The 25447-nt window shown below is 46.6% G+C and overlaps 1 protein-coding gene and 1 long non-coding RNA gene across 2 annotated transcripts in view; one reads left to right on the plus strand and one right to left on the minus strand.

Moving 5' to 3' along the window:
* Nucleotides 1-676: 676 nt before the first annotated feature.
* LOC115832385 lies at nt 677-6032 on the minus strand. Its single transcript, XR_004027875.1, has 2 exons — nt 5681-6032; nt 677-1265 (listed from the first exon to the last, which is right to left on the minus strand). It is a non-coding gene; the product is annotated as an uncharacterized LOC115832385 (long non-coding RNA).
* A 1602-nt stretch (nt 6033-7634) lies between these two features.
* The window catches only part of FOXO3 (forkhead box O3), a 124445-nt gene continuing 106632 nt past the window's right edge, over nt 7635-25447 (plus strand). The window contains exon 1 of the mRNA XM_003255539.4: nt 7635-9253. Within this exon, the coding sequence (XP_003255587.1) occupies nt 8636-9253 (618 nt within the window). The 5' untranslated portion in view covers nt 7635-8635. The remainder of the gene's footprint in view (nt 9254-25447) is intronic.

The following is a 25447-nucleotide window of genomic DNA, read 5'->3' on the forward strand; positions in this document are numbered from 1 at the left end:
AAGCTCAATGCCATTTGCTGGAGGCCAGTCAGCCGGAAGCACTGCATTAATTTTGATTTTGTCTTCCTTTCCTCTAGAAGAGATTGATTGGAATTTACAACAGAAGTTTTTATATTTACATTTTAAAAATGTAGTCACAACTCTCATTCTTACTGCTGGGTTTCAAAAAAAAAATTGAGTACTTTGTTTCTAACTTCCTTCAATTGACAAACGATAATATATAAAGTGTTTAGCCTGATCTCTGTGTCTTCAAGGACATAATATCTAGTTGGGAAGAAAAACAAAGAAGTATTTTGATTTCGAATCTACTCAGTTGTTTTTTATAGACTCTTGTTCCTTTCTTCTATTTTCAAACTTCCTTTTTGTTTAAACCTATTAAGTACACTTATTTTCTGTGTCAGCTTATTTTCATACCCAAGCCTTTGTGTATTTGACCTTACATATTGTTTCTGTCTGCTGTTACATGGAGCCTTGCTTATTATATGTTTTGTGTTTTCTGATTATGATTATGGAAATTCTTTGGGGCCTAGCCTCAAGATAGCCCTCCAAGAGGATGTGTGTTTCCTTCTGCCAGTTGTTAAAAGCACCACAAACTGGGGCTCATGAAGTTTTTAAAATAATTCCATGGTATCATGAATTTTGGTCATAATATTACATATGGACCACACCATAGTTATGAATTTTCAAGGAAGAATTTTTTTATACTCTTTTATTCAGGACTTTGATCAAGACAGACGATTTTTCCTGGGATCCTCTTCTGCAAAGCCAGTTAATTTCACATTCACCTTTACTTTGGCCCTTTGGACTCCTGCTTTTAGGGGGGTAGAGTCTTCTTATTCTCCTGATCTTGGACAAGACTGAGGATTTACCTTCTGTGTCCCAGACTCTGCACACCTGTCAAAGTAGAAGCTCAAATGTTGTCAGATTTTCTAGGAGTGTGCTCACTTCCCACCTTTGTTTTTGGTCTCTGTGGGTTTCTTGCTTTTTTGCCAGCTCAATAAAATCCATTTAAAAATTTTTTAAAAATCTTATCCAGCTTTAGTTTTCATCAGGAAGTTTGTTCTGGTTATTTGCTCCATTGTGTTAAATTGAAATACTTTAAAAACAAGGTTAGATAATGTATAATCAGTTGCTAAGCAGAATCGACATACAGTTTCTCCAGTGCTTCTGTTTCCTCTACTTTCTATTCAGAACAAATCTTCCTCCTCAGAATGCAAGACAGTGGCTGAGTGGAGTAGGGGCAATGGTGTGCTGGCAGACTGGCCCTCCGAAAGAAGAAAAGGAAAGAAAAAAAAAGGTAAGCAAGCCTCGATGGTTACTATTTGCCAATTTCTGTGGTGTAAATACTCCCATAATAGTCCATTTCAAACTACCAAGGGATGTGCACAGTTGTCTCTCATGAACTGGAGTGGGTCAATGCCACTGTGAAGGTAGAAGATACAAATCAGGGTGGCTAAGTCACCCAGAGATTGGTGGGGAGAGCCTGATGAGGAAGAGGTGAACTAACTAGAGCACATACCAGCTAACTGTTGCCCTGTGGGTATAGTGCCAGTGTTACCATATCTTCCAATTTCTCAAGAAGAGCTAGAAATTCAAATTTTAGGTGAAATCTCTTCCTTTTAAATGTTGGCGACAGACTAAGAAACTTTTTTTTTTTAAGAGATGGAGTCTTTCTCTGTCATCCAAGCTGTAGTGCAGTAGCACAATCATATTTCACTGCAGCCTTGAATTCCTGGGCTCAAGTGATCCTCCCACCTCAGCCTCCCAAGCACCTGGGGGACTACAGGTGCATGTCACCACACCTAGCTAATTTTAAAAGATTTTAGAGATGGGGGTCTTGCTATCTTGCTCAGGCTGGTCTTGAATTCCTGACCTCAAGAGATCGAAAATTTAAAAAACACTAGAGAGAACCAAAAACTAACCCTATTGGGGCAGATTTGGCCAGATAACCACTAGCCTTAGACAGGTTGGGGAAGTGTCTTGGGTTATGTTTGCTTACCTGGTTCCAGCCCCTTTTCCCTAGGCCAAAAGGCTCACATAAAGCCCCCTTTCTTTAGGCCCATTTGGAGAGGCAGTGCAGTATTGGGGAAGAGGAGAATGCACCATGGATTCAGAATCCTCAGTTTGAATCCTAGGCCTGCCACTCACTGTGTGACCTAAGGCAAATCCTGGTAAAATGAGAGGGATGGTCCCTGCTGTGGAAGGTTGTTCTAGAAATAAATGGAGATGTGTATGGAAGCTGCCCTCTGTGTGTAGTCAGTTCATGGCTCTGTCCTCATTCTAAGCAGGAACCAGAGAGTCAGAGCTGAAGGCAAACGCTGGCATGTGCAGCACAGAGACCTCTATCTCAGGGTTCTCAACCTTCACTGCCTTAGATTCACCTGGCAAATATTTAAAAACAACAACAACAACAATCAATCAATCAATGCCAGACCCTGCCCTCAGAATTTCTAATTCAGTTGGTCCAAGGTGGAGCCTGGGCATGACTATTTTTAAAGCACCCCCTAGTGCTCTAATACTAAGTGCTTTAGATTCATAATTTCAATTATCCCAATCCTTCCAACAATCTTAGAAGGTATTCTCATTTTAAGGATAAGGGCATGAGGATCCATGATTAAGTAACATCCCAAGGTTGCATGGCTGGTAAATGAGGAATCAGACTTAACTCAGAGCCTGAATTCTCAACCCCCATGCCACTTAGCACTATTGTATGTACCTCACATGGTCTTTGTGAGATCTAAGCACTGCAAATAAAGTGCTTAGTTCAGGACCTGCAACTTATTGACAAATCAAGGCTGGGTAATGACAAATATCATTACCTCCTATTACCAAAACAGAGAATTCTTCCCATTTTCTCTTCTATCCAATTCCATTTCAGGTAAATATTCACTCTTTTTTGGAACCCCGGCTTTTTTTACTCTGCAAGCATACATACTTGCCCTCCAAATGCACCACAGTCATCGTAACAACCTAGGGGACACTTTGCCAGGGTTTGTCATGCTCGAGGGAAGAAAGGGAAGAGAGAGGACAGGAGCTGCAGATACTTGTGGAGAGTGTGGTGATGAAACCTGTCTGGAATGATGCCCCAAAGGGCGAGCCACAGCTCATAGCTCTTTGGTACACGGTGTTGAGTAAAGACACACTGCATAAGAGTAATTTGCTGAGGAGAGGGTAAGCAGAGAAAGGGACTAATGAGGGTGTCAGACATAGACTGGGGAGCAGCTATACCAGACGGGTCACATATTCGTTAGGAACCTCATCCTGCTGGTTTCCTGTCTTCATTGAGATGGACACAGAAGCCAACCCAAGAGGAAAATGTGCACTCGCTGAAGGGCAGTAGGCTCAGTTCCTAGAATGTGGGCTCTGGGGTCAGAGGGAGGCTCCAGCTGGCCTAGGTGCAAGGAGAACTGGGCTAGCACACAAGTGCTGAGTGAGTGGTGTCCCCTCAGAGGGAGAGCCCTGGCCTCTACCACGAATCCCCTCACAACTAGGTGTCTGAAATGGTGATTTTACCCAGCTTACTTAGGTAAACATCTTAAATTTTGTCCCTCCAGTGACTGGATTTGCAAAATAGAGTGAACAATCACCACCTTAAATTATTAGTAGAAATAAATAGGGCATAAAATTGTTCAATAAGAGGTGGGAAAAGTTTTGACCAAAAATTCTGCCTTGAAGGGAATGCTGGCATTTCCTCTCAATTAACAACCATAACTTCTGGTAGGAAGAAATGGAGAAAGAACAAGGAGGCCTACAAGAGGAAGGCAAAGGTCAAGGAAATTTGTGGCTAAAAGAGAACAATCTCTAAGATTCAACCTCTGAGTTCTCAAAGGTTTGCCCATATGCACGAATTACAAGGGTAAGGTGCACATTTACAAAGCTGCAAGTTTATAGTCACTTCCAACTGAAGCTTTTTGATCTTCAATTCACTTGAAACTTACCCAGCACTCTACGTATGACCTCTTGTATTTGTCTTCTACTGTTTTTTTTTTTTTTCCTTTGTGGCGGGGGAGGGAGGACAGGGCCTCACTCTGTCACCCACGCTGCAGTGCAGTGGTACAATCATGGCTCATTGCAGCCTGGACCTCCTGGGATCAAGCGATCCATCCTTACACCTCGGCCTCCCATAGCTGGGACTTCTTGTATTTTTTGTAGACACCCGGGTTTCGTCATGTTGTCTAGGCTAGTCTTGAACTCCTGGGCTCAAGGCATCCTCCTGCCTTGGCCTCCCAAAGTGCTGGGATTATAGGTGTGAGCCACTGCACCTGGCCTTCTACTATTTTTAAACTTGCAATGTTTCTTTTTAACATGTTTCATACCCCCAAGTAACATGTCTTATACCCTCAAGTAAGCTCTTTGAGGGAAATGGCTTTATCATGTGCCTGCCCCCCAATTCCTCACTGTGAAGTGAAGCTCACAAGGCTGTTAATCCACTGAATCTTTGACTCTTCCACTCTTTCGGAATGCCCCTGGGATATGCGTTCTGTAAATGGACACTCAACATGTTTATAGTGAAAATCTAATGGCCGAGGGCCCAGCCACTGTAAACACATTCTTTCTACTTTTGCAGGTCTGCACTCTAATGACAAAAGACTGCTTAGATTTAGAGAAGCAAACGCGTGGATTTCTTCTACAGTGTTATAAGTATTTAAAGCCAGCAACAGAAAATTCTTGGAATTTTATGCTGCATCACGATGCGCGGCCCTGGGTGATCTAGCCTCCCAGTTCTTCGTGCAAAGCTGAAGACCAGCTTTTAACCACCACCATACCCAACCCGCACCCCAAGCACTGGCACTTGAAGCCGAGTTGTGGTCGTACATCACCGTCCACACTCCCAGGCTGTAAACCAAATGCAAACCCGGGGCTTCTCAGTGGGACAGGCCTACAAGGAGAGGAGAGGTGCCTCGTGAGGAGGAGCCACCGCAGTAAGCAGTCAGAACCCCCTTCCTCAGACTTCCCCTTCCAAAGGCAACCCGAAATCGCAGAAGCGCATTTCTATGTGGGCAGAGCCCCATGCCCAAGAGACAGGTACATGTGGAGTGGCGGCATTCGGTACAAGGAAGCGAGGACACAGAGCACGTAGGGTGCTGAGGGTCCACCTCGCGGCCAAAGTATGTGTGCCAGTGAGTGTGTGCGCGTGTGAGATCTGCTCTAGAAACCGTGGCCGCGGACTGGCGCGGCCTCCTGGGCGAAGCACAAGCAGGAGGCTTTGTTCCCTGAATGTGAGAATGCGGGAGCTGAGCTGGGCGCAAAGACGGCGGCGTTCCGCGGCGGGAAACTGTCGTCTCTGCCGCGGCTCGGGCAGCGCGCGAAACTCTCAATCAGGTTCCCCGGCCCCGGCCGCCGGCTATGCCAGCGGCGCGCAGTGGGGACAGCCTGGTTGTCTCGCGAGCAGCGCCCGGAGAGGCCGCGCCGCGTCCCCCCGCCAGCGCGGGCGGCCCCACGCGCCCGCCACTCAGCAGCGCAGCCAGCGCCACATTCCATTTAAAAATAACACCCACGTGCGCTGGTAAACAAGCGCGCGCCGCTACCAGGGCCGCGCGCCCCGGCCCAGCGTGTGCGGCGCGCGCCCGCCCTCCTCCCGCACGTGTCGGCCAGCGCCGCTCAGTCCCCACCCCCTCGGAGGGTCGCGCCCCGCCCCCGAGCCCCCAGCCCCGCCGCTCCGGGCCCTAGCGCCCCCTACCCTGCCAGTCGCGCCCAGTCGAGTGCGCTGCAACTTTCCGCCCCTACGCCTCCTCGTCGCTGGAGGACCCACCGCCCCAAGTCGGCTCCCTTCCTCCCGTCCGCTGTCCTCTCGCGTCCCCCCTTGAACCCTCCCACCGCCAGCGCGCGAAGGATTGGTTTCTAGTGCGCCCTCTCCTTTTTTCCCTCTCCTCTCTCTCCTTCCTTAGAATTTTACTCGATTGTTTATTATTTGCTGGGGGGCGGGGGCGGGGGGCGGAGAGGGGCGTCTGGGGCCTGGAGACTGGTGGCCGCGGCCAGTCAGCGCGCGGCGTGCCTTGACGAGTAAGCAGCGCAGCGAATGGCGACGAGGCGGAGAGCTCCGGGGTCACGCGCGTGTGGAGACGATGACATCATCTGTTTGTACGCGTCGAACTAGCTTGGTGCAGGGGCGGGGCCGCGCGTCACTTGAGTGACGGGCGCTGCGCAAAGCCCGGAGCCCGGAGGCGGCGGGGCGGGCTGGCTCCTGCGTACGCTGGGCTGGACCTTTTTGTGTATGGGGTCGTTGAGGAGCCCGCTTCTAGACTCTGAGCTATCTTCGGTGACTTACAAGGATTTTTTAAAAATGTATTTATGAACTAGTGTGTAGACTTTTGGTGTGCATGTCGCGTGTAGTCCATTCGTAGAGTACAAATAAACGATTTGGGGCACGGATCGTAGAATAAGGACTTGTGCAGATGTTTTTCGTTTAACCTAAAGGATACGTCTTTTTTTAAAAGTCAAAAATGCCCACGTAGCGGTTTTGTCGTCATTTACAAATTAGATTAAAATTATTTCCCCTTCTCAATTGTTCGGAATATGCTCTTGAATGTGGGACGGGGGTAAATTTGCATTTCTTCCGGAATTAGTTACACCTCTCCCCCGTTTGCCATGAAACCCATGAAAAGTGAAACACGACTATGGTCCATCGTCCGAGGTGAGAGACTCAGTGCAAACCTTTTGGTGTCTGATCGAATCTGTGAGCATCAGCTTATCGAAGTTGTGCAGGCACCAACATCTTCGCCGTTCAGTATTTCCACACCGCGATAACCCTGGCCATCTGCGGCCAGCATCTTATCTCGGGTGTTACCTGGTGTCGGGTTCTAACAGGGAACTGGACACCGGGGCTGGCCCAGAGCCCGGCGGGCGGACGCGCAGGCCAGGGACCCCTGGTACCAGGCGCCCTGCCCGGAGTCGGGGAGGCCACGCCGCTGCGCTCCTTGGAGCGTTGGGGGCTGTGCGCTCCCGCCGCTCCCCCTTCTCCGTCCTCTCCCGGGCCAGCGCCGCGCTTTGTTGTCGTTGAGGCTTTCGGGAGGGAGGAGGAGCCCAGCGGGGACAGCAGCGGGAGCCCGCCGAGTCCCGGCCCACGGCGCGCGCCCGGACACCCACGCCCACAGCCCCGCGGAGCCAGGCCGCGCAGGCGCGCGCGAGCTCACACACGCGCGCCCGGCCCGCCGCCCGGCCCTCCCCCTGGGCGGGGACCCGCCCGCCGTCAGCCTAGGTTGAGGCGCCCTGCGTGTGTCTATAACTTTGTGCTGCTGCCGCGGCCGCCCTGCTCGTGGAAGGGAGGAGGAGGAATGTGGAAGGCGGCGGCGCGCGAGCTGACAGGCGGTTCCTCGGGCGGGCTGCGGCGACGGCCCGAGCGCTTCTCCTTCGCCGAGGTTGCGCGCCCCCTCCTCGCCGTGCCCTGGGCCCGCGCGGGATCGTGCGTCGTCCCGCCGCGTCCCTGAAGGGAAGGAAGCGAGGTAGGCGCCGGAGCCGTGCAGCGGGCGGCCGCCTTCCCGGTGACTCCGGATCTGCTTCCGAGCTGGGCCGGGCGCTTCCCTTTCCCCTCCCCGAGCTGCGGTGTGCGCGCCCCCCTTCTCGCCCGCTAATGTTTTTAAAGGACTCAAGGAAAGGGGGAAACTGTCAAGATGGCAGCAGCGGGAGCAAGGAGGTGATGAACGTGCTGGTCCGGGTTTTCTAGCAGCCCGGGAGACTTGGCGCTTCCCGACCTGTTGGAAGATTTATGTTCCGACTCGCTCCCTCCCCCGAATCCCGACTGGGAAGGGGGCGGAGGGGACGACGTCCGCGAGAATGCAAACCACACAAAACCCTGAAGTGGCCGTCCCTGCCGGGCTCGACCCTCTGCGAACACCCGCCGGGCTGCTGCTCCCCCTTCTTTCCGTCTTTCCTTTATTTTTTGAAAGTGACAAGGGTCCACCTGCGCCCAGACCCCCGTTCGCCCTCTGGCCCGCGGGCGAAGAGGGGAGAGGGAGCTGCCCGCGCAGTCCCCGGGCTCGGGCCATTCGACCGGGTGGGGGGTGACAGGAGGGTCGCGGAGGCGGCCGGGCCGGGAAAGGGAAGAAGAGCCGAAGACAGCACAGACTTGAGCGGCGGCGCCGCGGGAGGCACTAGAGCGGGCCCGAGCGAAACATAAACAAACGCACGCACGCCCCAGCTCGGGCTCTGACCGCGGCTCGGCTGCGCCAGCTCCGGCCGCTGCCCGCTTTAAAGGCGCGGCCGCCCCTCCCCCGGGCGCCCCTCCCCCTTCTCCCCGCCCCGCCGCCTAGCCCGGGAGGGACCTGCGGCTGGGCGGCGGGGGGAGGGGGCTGCCCCGCGCGAGGCCGTCGATTCGCTCGCGGCTCCCCCGCGGCCTGGCCGGGGGGCGGTGTCTGCTGCGCCAGGTTCGCTGGCCGCGCGTCTCCAGGTCCGCCTGTTCCTGGGAGGCGGGCGCGGCAAGACTGGGAGGTGGCGGCGGCGGGCGAGGACTCGCCGAGGACGGGGCTCCGGTCCGGGATAACCAACTCTCCTTCTGTTTTCTCTCGTGCTTCCCCAGGCGGCGGCGGCGCCCGGGAGCCAGAGCCTTCGCGGCGTCCACGTCCCTCCCCCGCTGCACCCCGCCCCGGCGCGAGAGGAGAGCGCGAGAGCCCCAGCCGCGGGCGGGCGGGCGGCGAAGATGGCAGAGGCACCGGCCTCCCCGGCCCCGCTCTCTCCGCTCGAAGTGGAGCTGGACCCAGAGTTCGAGCCCCAGAGCCGTCCGCGATCCTGTACGTGGCCCCTGCAAAGGCCGGAGCTCCAAGCGAGCCCTGCTAAGCCCTCGGGGGAGACGGCCGCCGACTCCATGATCCCCGAGGAGGAGGACGATGAAGACGACGAGGACGGCGGGGGACGGGCCGGCTCGGCCATGGCGATCGGCGGCGGCGGGAGCGGCACGCTGGGCTCCGGGCTGCTCCTTGAGGACTCGGCCCGGGTGCTGGCACCCGGAGGGCAAGACCCCGGGTCTGGGCCAGCCAGCGCGGCGGGCGCGCTGAGCGGGGGTACACAGGCGCTGCTGCAGCCTCAGCAACCTCTGCCACCGCCGCAGCCGGGGGCGGCTGGGGGCTCCGGGCAGCCGAGGAAATGTTCGTCGCGGCGGAACGCCTGGGGAAACCTGTCCTACGCGGACCTGATCACCCGCGCCATCGAGAGCTCCCCGGACAAACGGCTCACGCTGTCCCAGATCTACGAGTGGATGGTGCGTTGCGTGCCCTACTTCAAGGATAAGGGCGACAGCAACAGCTCTGCCGGCTGGAAGGTGCGTACCCACCCCGGGCTGGCAGCAGGACCCGCCGGGCCTCCTGCGCAGCGCGAGACGCGTCTGGGATTCGTCGGAGTGCGCCTGCGGGCTCCAGGGCAAGGGGTTGGCAGGGGGAGCCTCCGCTGTGAGGCTTTGGGGGTTCTCTTTGATCCCCGGAGTAGCGGCACCTGGGGACGGCCTCGGAGGGGGGAAGGTGGCGCCCCAGAAGCCTGGGGCATGACCAGGTGAGGAGAGGGGGCAGGGGACGCTGGCGAGGGAAGGGCGAACGGGCAGGAGTACATTTGCTGGATTCTCAGGACAGCGCCGAGGAGGTAGGTCGGCAGCCAACTTTGGAGTAGAGTTTACCGTAGTGGGGGTCTGGTGCGGTCGCTGTGGGTGGAGTGAGAGGTGTGGGGGTGTTTGGGACGCAGTGTCTGGAGGAGGGGTTGGATGTGTGGTTTCCAGTCTGTCGCAGGAGCATGTTGCGTCGTCACTAGCTGAATGAGAACCTTCGGGTCCAAGTTTCAGCTTGTGGGTGTTAACACCTACAGGCACATCGATCCCATTAGAAAAAGCAGTGATGGCAAACCTCTTCCTGGACGGCTTCCTTTACTTGCCTATATTGATACCTTTCCTTCTCAGAGATGTCGCTCCAGTAAACCTGCTTCTGACTAGCTGCTTCTGAAATGTTCTGGGGCCTCGAACCGGCCGGTCTGGCCATCTCAATCCAGACTGGCTGCACCCGCTGCTCCCGCCGAGGCCTGGACTCTGGCACTGTTTGAGGGAAGGGCTCTGGTGTGGGGGTCTCGGGGCCTGCACTTCATTCACTCTGGCGTTTGGGAGGAGATTTGGGGGCTGGGCCGGGCCGTAATGGCTTCTACCTGTAAATGAACCCGAAGAGAGACTCTCTACGGTTTCTTATCATCCTCTTGGGGCACGGGACACGTGGTAGGGAGAGAGGTGTGGAAAGGCCTATGATGTAATGACTTCCTGCAGTTGGGTATCCAAAGAGATTAACTCCTCTGCCCCTGCTGGGCTGCTGATACCCAGCTGCTTTGCTCTTCCTAGGCACCTCCCTGGCCCCTTCCCCCAAGACAGTAATGGGTCAGTACCAGGCCAAAGAGTCCTGTGCGATTGGAGATATACATCTCTTATCAGCTGCTCCTATTTGCAATTTGGCTTAGATTTTTTTTTTGTTTTATGTGAAAGAAGTAGTTGCTTCCTCCTTCCCTTCCTTCATTGTCATTGGGGAACCCTCTGTCTTCCTGGGCTTCAGGAGGTATAAAAATAAGAACAGTTTAATCTTAGTGGAGAATTCAATGGAAGCACTGGAGACGAGCCTGTAGATGAAAAAGCTAAAGAACTTAATGTAGAGAATGTTTTATTTTGCTTCTAGAAAACCCTTGCAAAGTTAAATACGGCTTATATCAGAGAAGCTTTGTATTAGATACTTTAAAAGCAAAACACGTGTGCTTTGATATTAATCCACAAATCTGTCTCATTTCTTTTAACAAATGCTAACATTATGAGTCTTATATTTGGTCTAATTTAATTGCTTTGTAAAAGAATGCCAGGTGTATGATATGAGAGTTCTTTACAGAAAGGATGAAAGTTAGACAATTCCATTTGAAAAGAGCACTAGTGTGATATCATTTAAAACTGGGTTTCCAAGTGAATGGGAAGGGTTAATCTCAGTGTATAGTATCAGGAAGGGGTAAGCAGACAGGATCTGAAAACATGGATTTGGGGGTTTGAAATATTTTTCAGATTTCTCTCAGTTGAAATTTAGTCTTGCATGTTTGAATTTGGTGAGGAGAATATGTTAGTGAAAAGTTAGTTAACTTTAAACTTAGTTAAAACGTTAACGTAGGAAGGCGTTTTCACCTTTCCTGTGATTTTTAAGGTTACAAAAATAATTTAATTTCACAAATAATATTTCTTGTTATTGTGTTTATAGTTAAATATAGTAAGTTTAATGAATTTTATTTTTGGGGGGAAGATTTACGTGAGAAAATGGTATTACCAAAAGTAGCCACGAATTGAGATTGGGCTAGTTACGTTTTCATATAGTTTGTGTAGGACTTGCAATACAGATTTTGGGCCTAGTGATAAACTTTATGGTTTTACGTCATAATCATTTTTTTGTCTCATGGTTTTTTTTTTACTCTTCTCTGCTATCTCATTTCTCTTCAACTAAAATCTTACAAAATACCATAAATTGAAATTCTCAAGGCTTAATATGCTTAATACAGGGCACACATTTTATGATTCTTTTTACCTTAAAATTTTTTACCAGTTCCATTTCTGAGTGTCACATGGCAACTAATCCTTGACGACTAAAGGGATATAATTTTGTTAGAGTTTTTATAAGATGATCTTCATCAAAAGATGCAGCCATGCAGGAACTTTCAAATCTTTGATGATGGAGAAGGCCCTTTGAAACTGGAGCTGGTTTCATATTTTGATTATGACTAATAGGCAAGCTTTTTTGCTTGTGCTTGTGGTTTAGTGGAAGAAGAGGGAAAAGGGAGAGGTCAGGAGCTAATTGTGACCCATTTCCAAGTGTCCAAGTTTAGGAGTTGATTCTTGTTAGGATTAGTCATTTTGGAAGCATGCATGTGCATTTAAACCACACTACTTTCATTCTGAGTAATGTAAGAGGATTTCTAACTTCCAAAAATGTCTAGAATTCAGGTTAACATCTCCTAGTCATGTGTGCATAAAGGGCACGGTATGCAGGGCCTTACTTCTTTTGAGGCTATTTGGGCCATTGCATTTTGAGACCTTGTAACCAAAATTATCACCCTAACATCATAAAATGAAAGAATTAGAAAAGAGGGCTTGGAGATCAGAATCTAAACCAGTGGTTCTCAGCCCTGGTTGCATGTTTGAATTACCTGGGAACTTCTGAAAAATACAAGTACCCAGAGAATTTGATATAATTTGGCTTGTGTGTGGCTTAGCATTGATGGTTTTGTGGTTTTTTTTTTTTTTTTTCAAGTTTCTGAGGTGATTCTAATGTATACTTAGGATGAAGTTTTCTGATCTAGTTCAACCCTCTTATTTTACTGGTGAAAAACCTGATTTTTGGAAAAGTTAATGACTTTCTTAAGATCACACAGCTAGTTAGTAGAGAGGTAATTAGAACAAAAACTAGAGGTTTTTGTTCTCCATTTTCTTCTTTAAATTGATCTTTTTTAAAAGGTCATTTACTAGGTAATGGATAGTCTTACATAAGTAGAGGTTGCTTTCCTGAAAGGCTTATTTGCCTCTCAATCTAAAAACATCTTGCTTATTATTTCAGCATCAAAAGGATGGGCAAATTTAGATGGAGGCTGAGTGAGTGTGTCATGTTTGCATAGCTGTCCAGTGCCTGTCAGTAGGGGTACTTAGGAACTATGAAGTGATAAAAGAGGTAAGAAGGATAGCATTTTAACAAAAAGAGGAAGCCCTTGGTTACTTACATTTGTCAGATACTGTGTCAGGGAGAAGGATGATGGCTATCTCACAGGTTCCCTTACCTCGGGCATTAAAGTAGAAATGAATAATCAGATGTGGTTAAGACGGGAAAAGGTTACATTTGCTTTAATTCAGATTAAGCTTGCACTGCACCCATGATTGAACAAGTGAGTTCTCTCAGTTCCTCTTGTCTTGGGGAGACCTCTAAGGACTCCAGGGCTTACCTGGTAAGGCCTATCTATCACTTATTTTGTTGTACACACCACACATCTGCTTTTCCCATGGGTCAGGGCGTAATCAAATTAGGCAGACTTGAGTTTCTGTAGTGGTTCCCATAATTTCACAAATGTGGGGGATACTGTGTTAAGATTTCTGCTGCTGCTGCTGCTGCAGAGGATAATTCTTCAAGAATCCAAATCTTCTTTCATGTAAGAATGTGTATTGTTACGGTTTCTTGCCAAGATAAAAAGATGAGGGCTGTCCTGTCACATAATGCTTATTTATGTCCTCACTGTTTCTGTTCTTTGGATTAATACATCCAGTTCCTTTTCAACACACTGTATTAGGAAAATATTATTTTAACTGCAACTGTTTTAAATTTTTTTTTAATTTGAAAATGACTAAGTCATAATCATTCCACACTGGCTTATAATTTTGACCTCAGTCACCTTTTGGAGTAACTCACCAAAAGGCAAGTTATGGTCGTGTGTGAAGAATCTGTCTGCTTGGCCCGTGTTGCCAAAACGTCGTTTTGTAATTTCCTTTGGCAATAGTGTCTTCGTCAGTGATTCTCAACTAATATACTTCCTCTTTCTACAGCCCCAATACACTAGAGGGACTGTTTTTCCTCTTTTTCAAAGCTGTGTCATTGACCTCTGAAGTGAAGAAATTGGCCCTTTTAGACTTTGATCTGTGAGTCCCATGTAACAGAGACTCTTTAAAAAAGAAGCTAAGTGTGTGTTTTGATATGTTTATCTCCTTCTTAGAAAATGAAATGAAACTACAGCAGACTTATTTTAAGGAGATTTTAGGAGGGTTCTATTTTAAGAAAATGACACCATACAAGAGCATCTTGTAGTTAAACTTTTTAGTACTCTGCTTGTGATTCTTACTTAAAACCTGCAAGATACTTTTATTTGGAAAATTAATGAAGAGGCCTTGTCTCACTAATAAGTCATTTAATTTGGTCTGGCAAAAGTTTACCATCCATTCAAAGATCTTCATGAAAATGCAAAGATAAGGCTGTTTAGGCTTGAGCCCAGGAGTTCAAGACCAGCCTGGGCACATGGCAAAACCCCATCTTAATTTATTTATTTATTTTTAAAGATTGTTTAGGCCTGTGCATTCTGGCAGGTTGCCCCACTTACCCAGAACTGGTGCATCAGATTCCAGATTCCCAGGGCTGGAGAGAATATGGAATTTATTTTGTTTGTGTACCCACTTATTTTGCCTGTAGGGACAGACTTGACCCTATTCTCAACTCCTCATTTCTCTTCTTTTCCTACATCACAAATTGAGGGATCCTGAAGAGCCACTTTACCTTTTTGGTGCTATAAAAGGAGCTGGGGATCATAAATGCAAAGACGAGTTGATATCAGTGGATGTTACAGCTGGTATATAGTAAGTGAATGAAAGATTGGAAAGAGAAAACCCTTTTTACCCATTTGCATCACATCCCATTTCATGTATTCAACAAATGTTTATCCAAAGGCATGCTGCTTGCAGAGCATTCTGCCAGAACCTAGGGATATAGTGGTAGCAGAAGACAGATGAAGTTCCAGTTCACTCACGGGAGTTCATATTCTGATGGAGGAGACAGAAAATAAGCTATAGCATATCTGTGCTTTGTGAATTTGTCATTGCTGCCTATTCCTGTTGCCTTTTTTTTACATCTGTATTTCTGCTTTCTCTAGTACTTCAACTCTGCTAAGAAGTTGCTGGGAAATGGCAAATTTGATGTCGGGCATGGCTTGGAGCTGGCCTTTAACTCTCTGCAGATCATTTTGAGCTTGCTTTGGAGATGCAAAGCCACCGTACCATGGCTCCTGTGGATTGGGTCTGTTTGGGAGAAGCTTTGGTCTTCCAAGCTCCACCTGGATTAGATAGAGCACATCTTTGGCCCTGGACTAATCTGGGATCGCCAGTTCTGTCTCCCAGGGCCTGATGTAGATCTGGCCTTCCTCTGGAGTGGATGTGGACCCTTGATGCCACTGACTCATCTGTATTACTTGTTACCTAAAACTCAGAACTAAAAGAGATCTTAAAGATCATCTAACTACCTTATTTTGCAGGTGAGAAACATGCTAGCACTATGTGAGTGGCTGGGTTCAGGGTTCCACAGCTAGTAGGGGTGGAGTAACGAGTGTGTCCAGTCGGTGCAGTGGTTCATGCCTATAATTTTAACACTTTGGGAGGCCAAGGCAGGAGGATTGCCTGAGGCCGGGAGTTTGAGACCAGCCTGGGCAACAAAGTGAGACCTCGTCTCTACCAGAAAAAAAAAAAAAAAAAAAAAAAAAACTAGGCCAGGTGCGGTGGCTCATGCCTGTAATCGCAGCACTTTGGGAGGCCCAGGCGGGTGGATCACCTGAGGTCAGGAGTTCGAGACCAGCCTTACCAACGTGGTGAAACGCTGTTTCTACTAAAAGTACAAAAAATTAGCCGGGCATGGTGGCGCATGCCTGTAATCCCAGCTACTTGGGAGGCTGAGGCAGGAGAATTGCTTGAACCTGGGAGGCAGAGGTTGCAGTGAGCCAAGATTGCACCGTTGCACTCTAGCCTGGGCAACAAGAGCAAAACTCCATCTCAAAAAAAAAATAAATAAATAAAATTAGCTCTGTTGTGGTGGTGTGTGCCTGTAGTCCCAGCTACTTGAGAGGCTGAGGCAGGAGGATCCCTTAATTCCAGGAGTTTGAGACTGCAGTGAGCATCACTGCACCACCGCACTCCAGCCTGGGTGACAGTGAGACCCTCTCTCTCTCTTTTTTTTTTGTTTTGAAGTGTGTGTTCATACCACTGTACTGTAGTGTCTGCTGCCTACCATTGTGGTTTCACAGCTGTTCATTTCAGTGCTGTTTGCCTCAAGTTCTGCAAGCTCTTACTTCACTTGCTGTCTTCTGCTTCTCCTCCCCTCTTCTAGGCTGGCTCACACTGGAGTCGCAGTGTTTCTCTTTTTGTGTTCTCCATCAGCACTCTCAACTTACCTTGCTAAATGCCTTTTCTTTCAACGCCACCTTACCCTGCCCACCCCATGGCTGCTACCTGTTTATTTTGTCATTTTGCTATGACTCTTGAATATTTTAAAGCACAGTGTAAGAGGCTTGAAATTAGGGAATGTTTCTGCCAGACAAATAAGTGTTTCTAATAGTTGGAGCTGCTTTTTGGATTGTATAATCAACCCGTGTGGGTAGCCTTAGTTCTGGGGCTGTGACTCTGAAAGGGGCTGATGTGACTCAGGAGTGAGCTGGTGTCATGAGTGGAGTCTTTTGGATACTTGCAGCTCTGAAGGTGGCATCAGCCTTAGACCTCCTAGCATCAATGTTGATGTGATGTGGTGTAAATGTGAGATGATGCTGTGCTATCTGGGGTTTCTTGCAGTGCCTTGTTACCCAATGCATAAGTCTCTGAAAACTCCATAAGTGTCCGTCACTACTTACCACAGAAACTGAAGGAAGCGTGATCTTGGGATGACCTTGTTGCATTAAGAGAAAAAGGAAATGAAGCTTGCCTTCTGTATGTAACCCCGCTATTTGCATCATCAACATGCACTGTCCAGAAAGTCACCATAGAATTGTTTTGCCTAAAGTTTATTTTACCCACTTTTAGGAACAAAACTGTTATGTAAAGCCTTAGTTGTTTGTGATGTTCTGCATTTTAGGGCAGAAGTCCCAAATGTACTTCAAGTTTTCTATCCATGGATTGGGAAATAGAAGTCATGTATGAAAGGAGAGGAGATGGCAGGCAGTCTTTGAGATGAACTATTTCAAGGACCAGTCTGCAGTCCTTCCGAGTTAGAATTCTGAATATGTGCTTAGGCTAGTGATGATGATAGAATACCCCAGTTCTGACTGCATCATTGCCCAGACAGACCCAGTATCTTTCACCATTTTATTCTTGACCAAACAACGTTCATTTCCCAGTATCTTAGTCTCCCCTAAAGGAAAAAGAACTACGGTAGCTGGCATCCGTAGAGTACTGTGATGCATCACTCTTGGTAAGACGGAAATGTATGATTGGAGTGTGTTTCAAGCCAGGCTTTTCTATAGTTCACTTGTTCCGCTTTTCACTCCTGAGTTTTTGAGGTTTTAATCTTGAGACTTTTTCTCTGCAGTGCCTCAGTTACTGCTATGGAATAACATAATAAGCGAAGAGGATAACTTCTCTGCTGGGCTGTGGTTCTTCTAGTAATTCTGCTACTCCTGGGTCATTGCCTGGGGTGAGGAGGCCAGGTTATCTTCTGGAGGCTCACCACACCGTGGTGTCCAGATGTGCCCTAGGACTGCAGTGGAGAGGTGAGCACAGAGTACGGAAAGCGTGTGGCACATGTGTAGGGGCAAGGCTGGAGCAGGAAGTAAACTCTCCCCCAAACAAACAAACAAACAAACAGCATACATTACCTTCCTTCTGGAGTGAACCTATAGTAAACCCAACAGAGATGTGTTTGGCAGTTTTCAGTACGCGTTTAGGAATTTGTTTGAAAACCATTAGGGGGTGGGGTGGGGTGGAAGAATCCACATGATATTTTCCCTTGCATGTTTTTTGTTTTTGTTTTTGTTTTGAGACAGAATCTCGCTCTGTCGCACAGGCTGGAGTGCAGTGGCGCGATCTCAGCTCACTGCAAGCTCCGCCTCCCAGGTTCACGCCATTCTCCTGCCTCAGCCTCCCAGGTAGCTGGGACTACAGGCACCCACCACTACGCCCAGCTAATTTTTTGTATTTTTAGTGGAGACGGGGTTTCGCCGTGTTAGCCAGGATGGTCTCGATCTCCTGACCTCGTGATCTGCCTGCCTTGTCCTCCCAAAGTGCTAAGATTACAGGCGTGAGCCACCACGCCTGGCTCCCTTGTGTATTTTTATTTTAAATTTTTTATTTGAGACAAGGCCTCGCTCTGTCACCTAGGCTGGAGTGCGGTGGCACAATCATAGCTCTCCACAGCCTCAAACTCCTGGCTCTCTCTGTAGAGAGCTATGATCCTCCTGCCTCAGCTGCCCTAGTAGCTGGGACTACTAATGAGCGCCACAACACCCAGCTAATTTTATGGTTTTTTTTTTTTTTAGAGATATGAGGTCTCACTTTGATGCCAGGTTGGTCTCGAACTCCTGGGCTCAAGCGAACCTCTTACTTTGACCTCCCAAAGTGCTGGGATTACAAACGTGAGCCCCTGCAACCAGCCTTCCTTGTATTTCAGATGTCTGGTGAAGTTAATTAAGTTAGCCCTTGAAGGTATTGAGAATTTACTTTAAATTCAGAGCCAGCAGAGGGAGTACACAAGTCTTTAAGCTGATGTCAAGTATTTTTTTTCTCCACACAGCTAAAATAATACCTTGATTATTTTTCAAAGAACTCTGATATATAGTGTTTCCATGTAAGTTTATTGTCATCATTAGAAAAGGAAAATTTAGGAGAGGGGGTGTGGAGATTAAAAACTTAAAGCAAGTGTTTTAAAGGAAACCCTGGTCTTCTAAGACCCATGATTTACTTCCTACTCCTAGATCATTAAATGAGAGTGCTTTTAACTGAAAAATATCCTCCCCTGCCTTTCATCTTTTTGCTACTCAGTTTCTGATACTACAAGTTCATTTATACCTAAGACCAAATTTTTACAGAGTAGTCACATGTCTGGATCAGTGGGATGTTCTGTGTTTTAGTGCTATTTTGATTGGGACTTTTGATATTTTCCAAGGCTTCACAGTTGCTCATGGGTGAGAGAAATGTATGTGTGTATATTTCTCTCAGGTAAGAGAGAAAGGTAAGGTAAAAAGTAAGAACAACGTTATTTCCAATTCAAAAATGAATAGTCATGGATCTACAGGAGACTACTATAACTTTGAACTTTTTGTAATTCTGTAATGCTGTGATTTCTCACCTCCCTCCACTATGCCCCATATTTTGGTGGTGGGGGTTTATTTTTGACATGGCAGTTGGAGTGGGTTAAATAGAGTTCCTCTAAAATTCATGTCTTCCTGGAACTTTAGAATGATGACCTTATTGGGAAATAGGATCTTTCCTGAAGTAATTAGTTAAATTAAAGTGAAGTCATATTGGCTTAGGGTGGGTCCTAAATCCAGTGACTGGTGTATATAAGAAAAGGAGAAAATACATAGAGACCCAAATAAGGCTGTGGGAAGTTGGAGATAAATATTAGAGTGATGCAGTTATAAGCCAAAGAACACCAAGGATTGCCAGGAGCCGCCAGAAGCTGGTAGGGGCAAGAAAAGATCCTCCCCTAGAGCCTTCCCAGGGAGCATGGCTTTGCCAACGCCTTGATTTTGGACTTCTAGCCTCCAGAACTAGAGAGAGTGAATTTTTGTTGTTTTAAGCCCTGAAATTCGTGGTAATTCGTTATGGCAGTCCTAAGACAGTAACCTAGGAGCCTAGGGATAGAAGAGTGGGAATGGCAGAGTTGCAGATGGAGAAGAATAAAAAGACTTTATTTAGATTCAAATCAAAGTGTTAATAATCATTCATAGGCTACTTTCTTGTTATCTACACTTCTTCTTTTTTTAATCCTGCAGTGAGGACAGAGGGAGGCATGAATTTTCCTTGATTTCCCAGTTAGAGCTACTAGAACATGTCCCTCTTTCGCATTTTGAATAAGGTGTGTCCTTCCCCCTAGTCACCCTCCGTACTGAATTTCTTTTTCTCTGCCTGTTTTGTGAACTGACAGTATGGCTATGCTTGTTGATTGTGGACTTGAGGTTTACAGTAAGTCCATGGAGTCTGGCTGAGGGCTTTGGTCTAGAAGAGTCTGTCTTTGAGGGTAGGGGAGGGAGAAGCCAAGGATCCTCAGTGGAAGAATAGTGTGGAAGAAGAAGCCTCCTTTTGGCCCTGTCAGAGCTTGAGAAGATGGAGGCATACCATGTTCACTGCCATCAGTGATGGTAGTAAGGCTAATCCAGATCTCTCTGGAGTCCCCTCAGTGTGTCCTATGCTTGGTTCAAGCCTTGCAGAGTCTCACACACTTGGTCCTTCAGGCTCACGTCCGCTCTGTTTATATTTACATTCAAAAAACCAGCTCTTCTTTTAAAGCATAGAACATGGAGTGGTTGTCCTCATAGAAGCAGCAGCAGTAGCAGTAGATATCTCATAGGTACCTAGTAGGTGTTTGGCTTGAAATGTTCAGACATTTAAGAATCAGAATTGCATCTGTTTATTCTCATATTTTAAAATGATATTTTTGGGGAGGGGTGTCAGGGTTATATTAGAGATACGTTTGGTTTTTGCAATAAAAAGAGGAGACACAAGACATTTTCTAGCCTATTTATAATAATAATGACAATAATAGTAGCTGTGATTTATTGAGCCCTTATTATGTGCCCGTTACTCAACTAGGTTTTTTACATTTAATATTGATCCTATAAGATAGGCATTTAAATGTAAACCTCAGTTTAAAGACAAGGAAATGTTTCAGGAAGGTGAAAGTAACTTGCTTGGGATCCAAACCCAGGGCTCTCTGACTTGGGAGCATCTGCCTTTTCTAGTATACTTTCCTGTCTCCTGGAGTGTGGGTGGGACTTTGGGTGGGGTACAACAAGAAATTAAAGAGCTGTTGGCTGGGCACAGTGGCTCATGCCTGTAATCCCAGCACTTTGGGAGACTGAGGTGGGCAGATCACGAGGTCAGGAGATCAAGACCATCCTAGCTAACACGGTGAGATCCCATCTCTACTAAAAATACAAAAAATTAGCCGGGCATGGTGGCGGGCACCTGTAGTCCCAGCTACTCTGGAGGCTGAGGCAGGAGAATGGTGTGAACCCGGGAGGCGGAGCTTGCAGTGAGCCGAGATCGCGCCACTGCACTCCAGCTGGGTGACAGAGCAAGACTCTGTCTCAAAAATAAATAAATAAATAAAATAAATAAATAAATAGCTGCCATTTAAGAAGTTTCTACTCTATGCTGCATTCTGTACCTCTAACCCCAGGAATCCCCATCTTAATCCTTCTGAGTCCATCTTGAATGCTCATCTTCAGAGTTGTTCTGACTCTCAGTAACAGCACCTCTCTGTGTGCTGGTGGGAAGTGAACTTGGCTCCGTGATTTAGGCTCCTTCCCTTGATTTTTGCATGAGCTAAATAACTTTTAAGAATTAGCTGGGTACAGTGGTTCACGCCTGTAATCCCAGCACTTTGGTAGGCTGAGGCGGGAGCATCACCTGAGGTGAGGAGTTTGAGACCAGCCTGGCCAACATGGTGAAATCCCATCTCTGCTAAAAATACAAAAATTAGCTGGGCGCGGTGGCTGGTGCCTGTAATCCCACCTACTTGGGAGGCCGAAGCAGGAGAATTGCTTGAACCCAGGAGGTGGAGGTTGCAGTGAGCCAAGATCACACTATTTTACTCCAGCCTGGGGGACAAGAGCAAGACTTATTCTCAAAAATAAATAAATAAGTAATGATAATAATAAAGACTTATGATATTGGCCGGGCGCGGTGGCTTATGCCTGTAATCCCAGCACTTTGGGAGGCCGAGGCAGGTGGATCATGAGGTCAGGAGTTCAAGCCCAGCCTGACCAAGATGGTGAAATCCCGTCTCTACTAAAAATACAAAAAATTAGCTGGGCGTGGTGGCACATGCCTGTAATCCCAGCTACTCCGGAGGCTGAGGCAGAGAACTGCTTAAACCTGGAGGGGCGGAGGTTGCAGTGAGCCGAGATCACGCCACTGCACTTCAGCCTGGGTGACAGAGCGAGACTCTGTCAAAAAAAAAAAAAAAAAAAAGAATTAGTGCGTACCTGGGTCTTTAATGGGAGAGTAGGAATGGCTTGAGAATTCTGTCAGAAACCTGTTGGTTTGGTGATTCTCCATTTCTCTTTGGTCACTGCCAGGTGTGACCGTGGTTTACTATGGGTCAGATGCACAGTGTATTATTTAGAATAATAGAGTGACGCATGGTAGGTAGAAATCTTTTGGGATGGGGCCTTATCGCAGAAATTTCTGTGTTGGGACAGTAGGATATCTGTGCTTTTATAGGCTTCAAGCAGGTAGATGAATGCAGGCAGCAACATCAAGAAAAGCAGATTTCAGGAAAAAAAACCACATTTACAAGGAGTTCTTGGCAGAAGTTTTGCTGCCAAATCAGAAATCATAATGAAAGATATTAAAAATATTTTGTGAGGTGGTTGTCTCTTTGCAATGCAGTTACTGACGGGTTTAAAAGCAGGCTGCCAAGATAGAGACAGAAAATGTTGCATAATGCAAGTTGCTGGCCACGTTAGTGTTTATCTCTACTGAAGAGCCTACTGCTTTTGTCTTCAAGGTAAAAATATGTATGAATAAGACCTAAAATGGTGGTTTTAATTGGCCACAGGAAGGCAGTGCCCTAAGATAAACTGTAGCTAACAGAATAGAATGCTGATTATCCCATATTGTTCTGTGTATGTTGGAAAAAAATTACAGAACTCTCAGTTTCATAGTAAAGATAGGTAAGTAGTGTCTGGATAATGTCCAGAGGATAGACTGAAACTCTGTGATAAACGTGAGCAGGCAGAAGGGTGCTACCTGATAACTGAGTATAACAGCATGCAGGGGAGGACTGTGTGGCTGGAGGCAGCTGCAAGAGAAGTTGGCAGTGCCACCGTGGACTTTTAAAGGGACAACTCTGGGTGCAAGCCTGAAGTGTAAGGAGGACATAAAATTACATACAATTGAGCTTGTCTCCTTGAAAACTGGCTCTCTCTTTTTACTACATTAAAAAGATCAAGTGGACAGTTAAGTCATTAATTCAGGTAATTCCAATCACAAAACTACTTTTTTCCTGAAGTGTCCTAATCATTGATTTTTAAAAATGATATTTCTTTCATCATAAATTATCTGCATAATTGCTTTGGTTCCATATTTCATATTAAGCTTGGGCTGAGTGATGTTTAAAGCCTCCTGCTCACCTTCCTCCCTTTTCTCCCTATTTTATTTTACTTAATACCTAAAAAAAAAAAAAAAAAACAAAAACAAAAAACCTCGATGTAGGTTATTTTCTTCTGATACTGTGATGGTTTCATAGAGTAAAACACTTTCCCTAGATCTCTTCATTTGAACGTTTCCTGTTGATAAATCACTGAAAACAAAACAAAACTACCTAATTTAAAAGCATTGCGATGGGTCTCCCAGAGTTTTTACCTTACACATAGCTGTTCTAGGGCTTCCCACCAACATTTGTTTCCAAACCAAGGACTTGTTAATCTCATCCTTCATACTTTTGCATCTGAGTCCGAATTAGATATGGGTTTTTGTTGTCTTTGTTTTTGCGGTAGAAAAACTTCAGTTGGTAGGATGAAAAGGAACAAATGTTTATTCACTTTCAGTATAGTTCCATTAACAGTATTAATGTGCCATGTATGAATATACCTGTCATGCAGATTGAGGCCCACAGACTAATAACATTTTGGGCAAGATAATTTTAAGTAAAAACTGAAGCTCTGAACTCAAACATTCTTTCAAATTTCTTTAAAAGAATAACGATCACTTAGATGAGGTGCATCATTTATGTAACCCTGAAAAGCCTGGAATTGACTTATGAAAATGTCATAGGCCGATTATTTTAAAGTTATCTTCAAGCTGATGCTGGTGTGAACATGTTTGCTTTAGAACACATGGACTCTTTTTTTTTTTTTTGAGATGGAGTCTCACTGTCTTCCAGGCTGGAGTGCAGTGGCGCGATCTCAGCTCACTGCAAGCTCCGCCTCCCGGGTTCACGCCATTCTCCTGCCTCAGCCTCCCGAGTAGCTGGGACTACAGGCGCCCGCCAACACGCCCGGCTAATTTTTTGTATTTTTAGTAGAGATGGGGTTTCACCATGTTAGCCAGGATGGTCTCGATCTCCTGACCTGGTGATCCACCCGCCTCGGCCTCCCAAAGTGCTGGGATTACAGGCGTGAGCCACTGCGCCCGGCCTAGAACACATGGACTCTGAAGCTCATGATAGATAATTTCCTAGGTGAGCTAGTATACTGTTTCTTGAAATTAGTGGCCTTGATTAGCCCTTCTCTCTCCAAGCCTGTCCAATAAAGATAAGTTTACAGCCTTCTTTCTGAATAGACGCATGTCCTCTGCTGAACTGAATTATCTAAATCAGTCCTATTTAGTCTCCTCCCCTTACAAGAAAGATCCTTATTTCAGACTGAAAGACTAGGTGGTTTGGGCCATATTTTAGGTTTTATCATACTTATCCTTGATGTCATTTGTTAAGGTCAAGTTCAGCATTTGACTATGGACATAATTTAGTAGGTGTTCCTTGGGAAGAGGCTTATTGGGAAAAGAAGTTTATTCCAATAGTCTCATAAAATCAGTGAATGCTTTGAGTTAATTTATCAGCAACCTGTGCTGAATAAGCAAGGTGCCATGTGTTAAATTAGGAAAGGTAACTGGTGCTGTTAGTGAAAACTGTGTCTTCTAAGTCGGCTTTAAAATAAATTGTTTACCAGATTAATGTTTCAATCAAAATATAATTCTCATTTTTAAGATGCAGCTTTATCCACATCTAAGTTTTCTCATCAGCCAAAAAAAATTTAAATGGATGAATCTGTTTAGCTTATAATGCAGTGGAAATACATCTGGATTTTTGTCTCTGGGCTCCCAGTGTTTGCCCTATTGATGTGAGCAGAGATGATTTTCACCTGCCATCTTTGTTGCCTGTCTGGAGAGTCCTTGCTCTTTCCATTGACTGAGTTCTTCTAGCTAGTTTCTTTTGTGTTCATTGTTCTGCCTTAAACAGGATCATAAAGCGTTCAAAAAATTTTTTTTCAGCTTGTTACCTCATGTGTCTGTGCTGGTCAAGAAGGAAGAGAAGAAAATAACTTGGTTTTATCATTTGCATCACATGATTTTACAGCTTTGAAAACCCATTTGTCCGTGTGGTTGCTGGGAGGACGATTTCAGCAATTGAGTGCTCTGAGAGTTACTTCTTTAGTCTCTTCCCTCTTCCTTCCCTGTTTAAAAAACAGTTAATTTTGCTGAGGGAGAAATTTCATTTTTTTTGGTATATGATTTCAAAGTTGAACCTTTAAATGATTCGTGAAAAGTTAAAAGTTCTTTGTCCCAAGTTCTTAGTAACTCTTCTAAAAAAAAAAAATAGTGTACCTTATTAAGAGGGTTTCCTGGCATGTTCTTTGGACTGTTATCAAGTCTTTGGCACATGAGGGTACTTCCTTGATCATCTAGCCATTTCTGATTTTTGAACTTGAGACAGCCAACATTGAGTTGATCTCTAGATCAACCTCACAGAATCTAACATAGTAACCTCGGTTTCACTTGTCCTGGTCACCCCTGGCTGCTGTTCCATTTTTGTCTTTTCCTTTTATATATACTACACATTGTCTAAAGAGGGCTTATTCCCCTTCTCTTTCCTATCCACCAGTCACCTTACTCCTACGTCAGTGGTTTTTAACCCTGGCTGCATTTTAGAATCACCTGAAGAGCTTTCAAAACCACCAGTGCCTAGGTACCATCCTAAGGTAGTTAGGTCAGAATCTCTAGGTATGGGGCCTGGGCATCTATATTTTTTAAACTTCCCACGTGGTGATAATGTATAGCCAGGATTGAGTGCCT

The sequence above is a fragment of the Nomascus leucogenys genome, chromosome 3, assembly GCF_006542625.1.
Source record: "Nomascus leucogenys isolate Asia chromosome 3, Asia_NLE_v1, whole genome shotgun sequence".
Taxonomy (NCBI): domain Eukaryota; kingdom Metazoa; phylum Chordata; class Mammalia; order Primates; family Hylobatidae; genus Nomascus; species Nomascus leucogenys.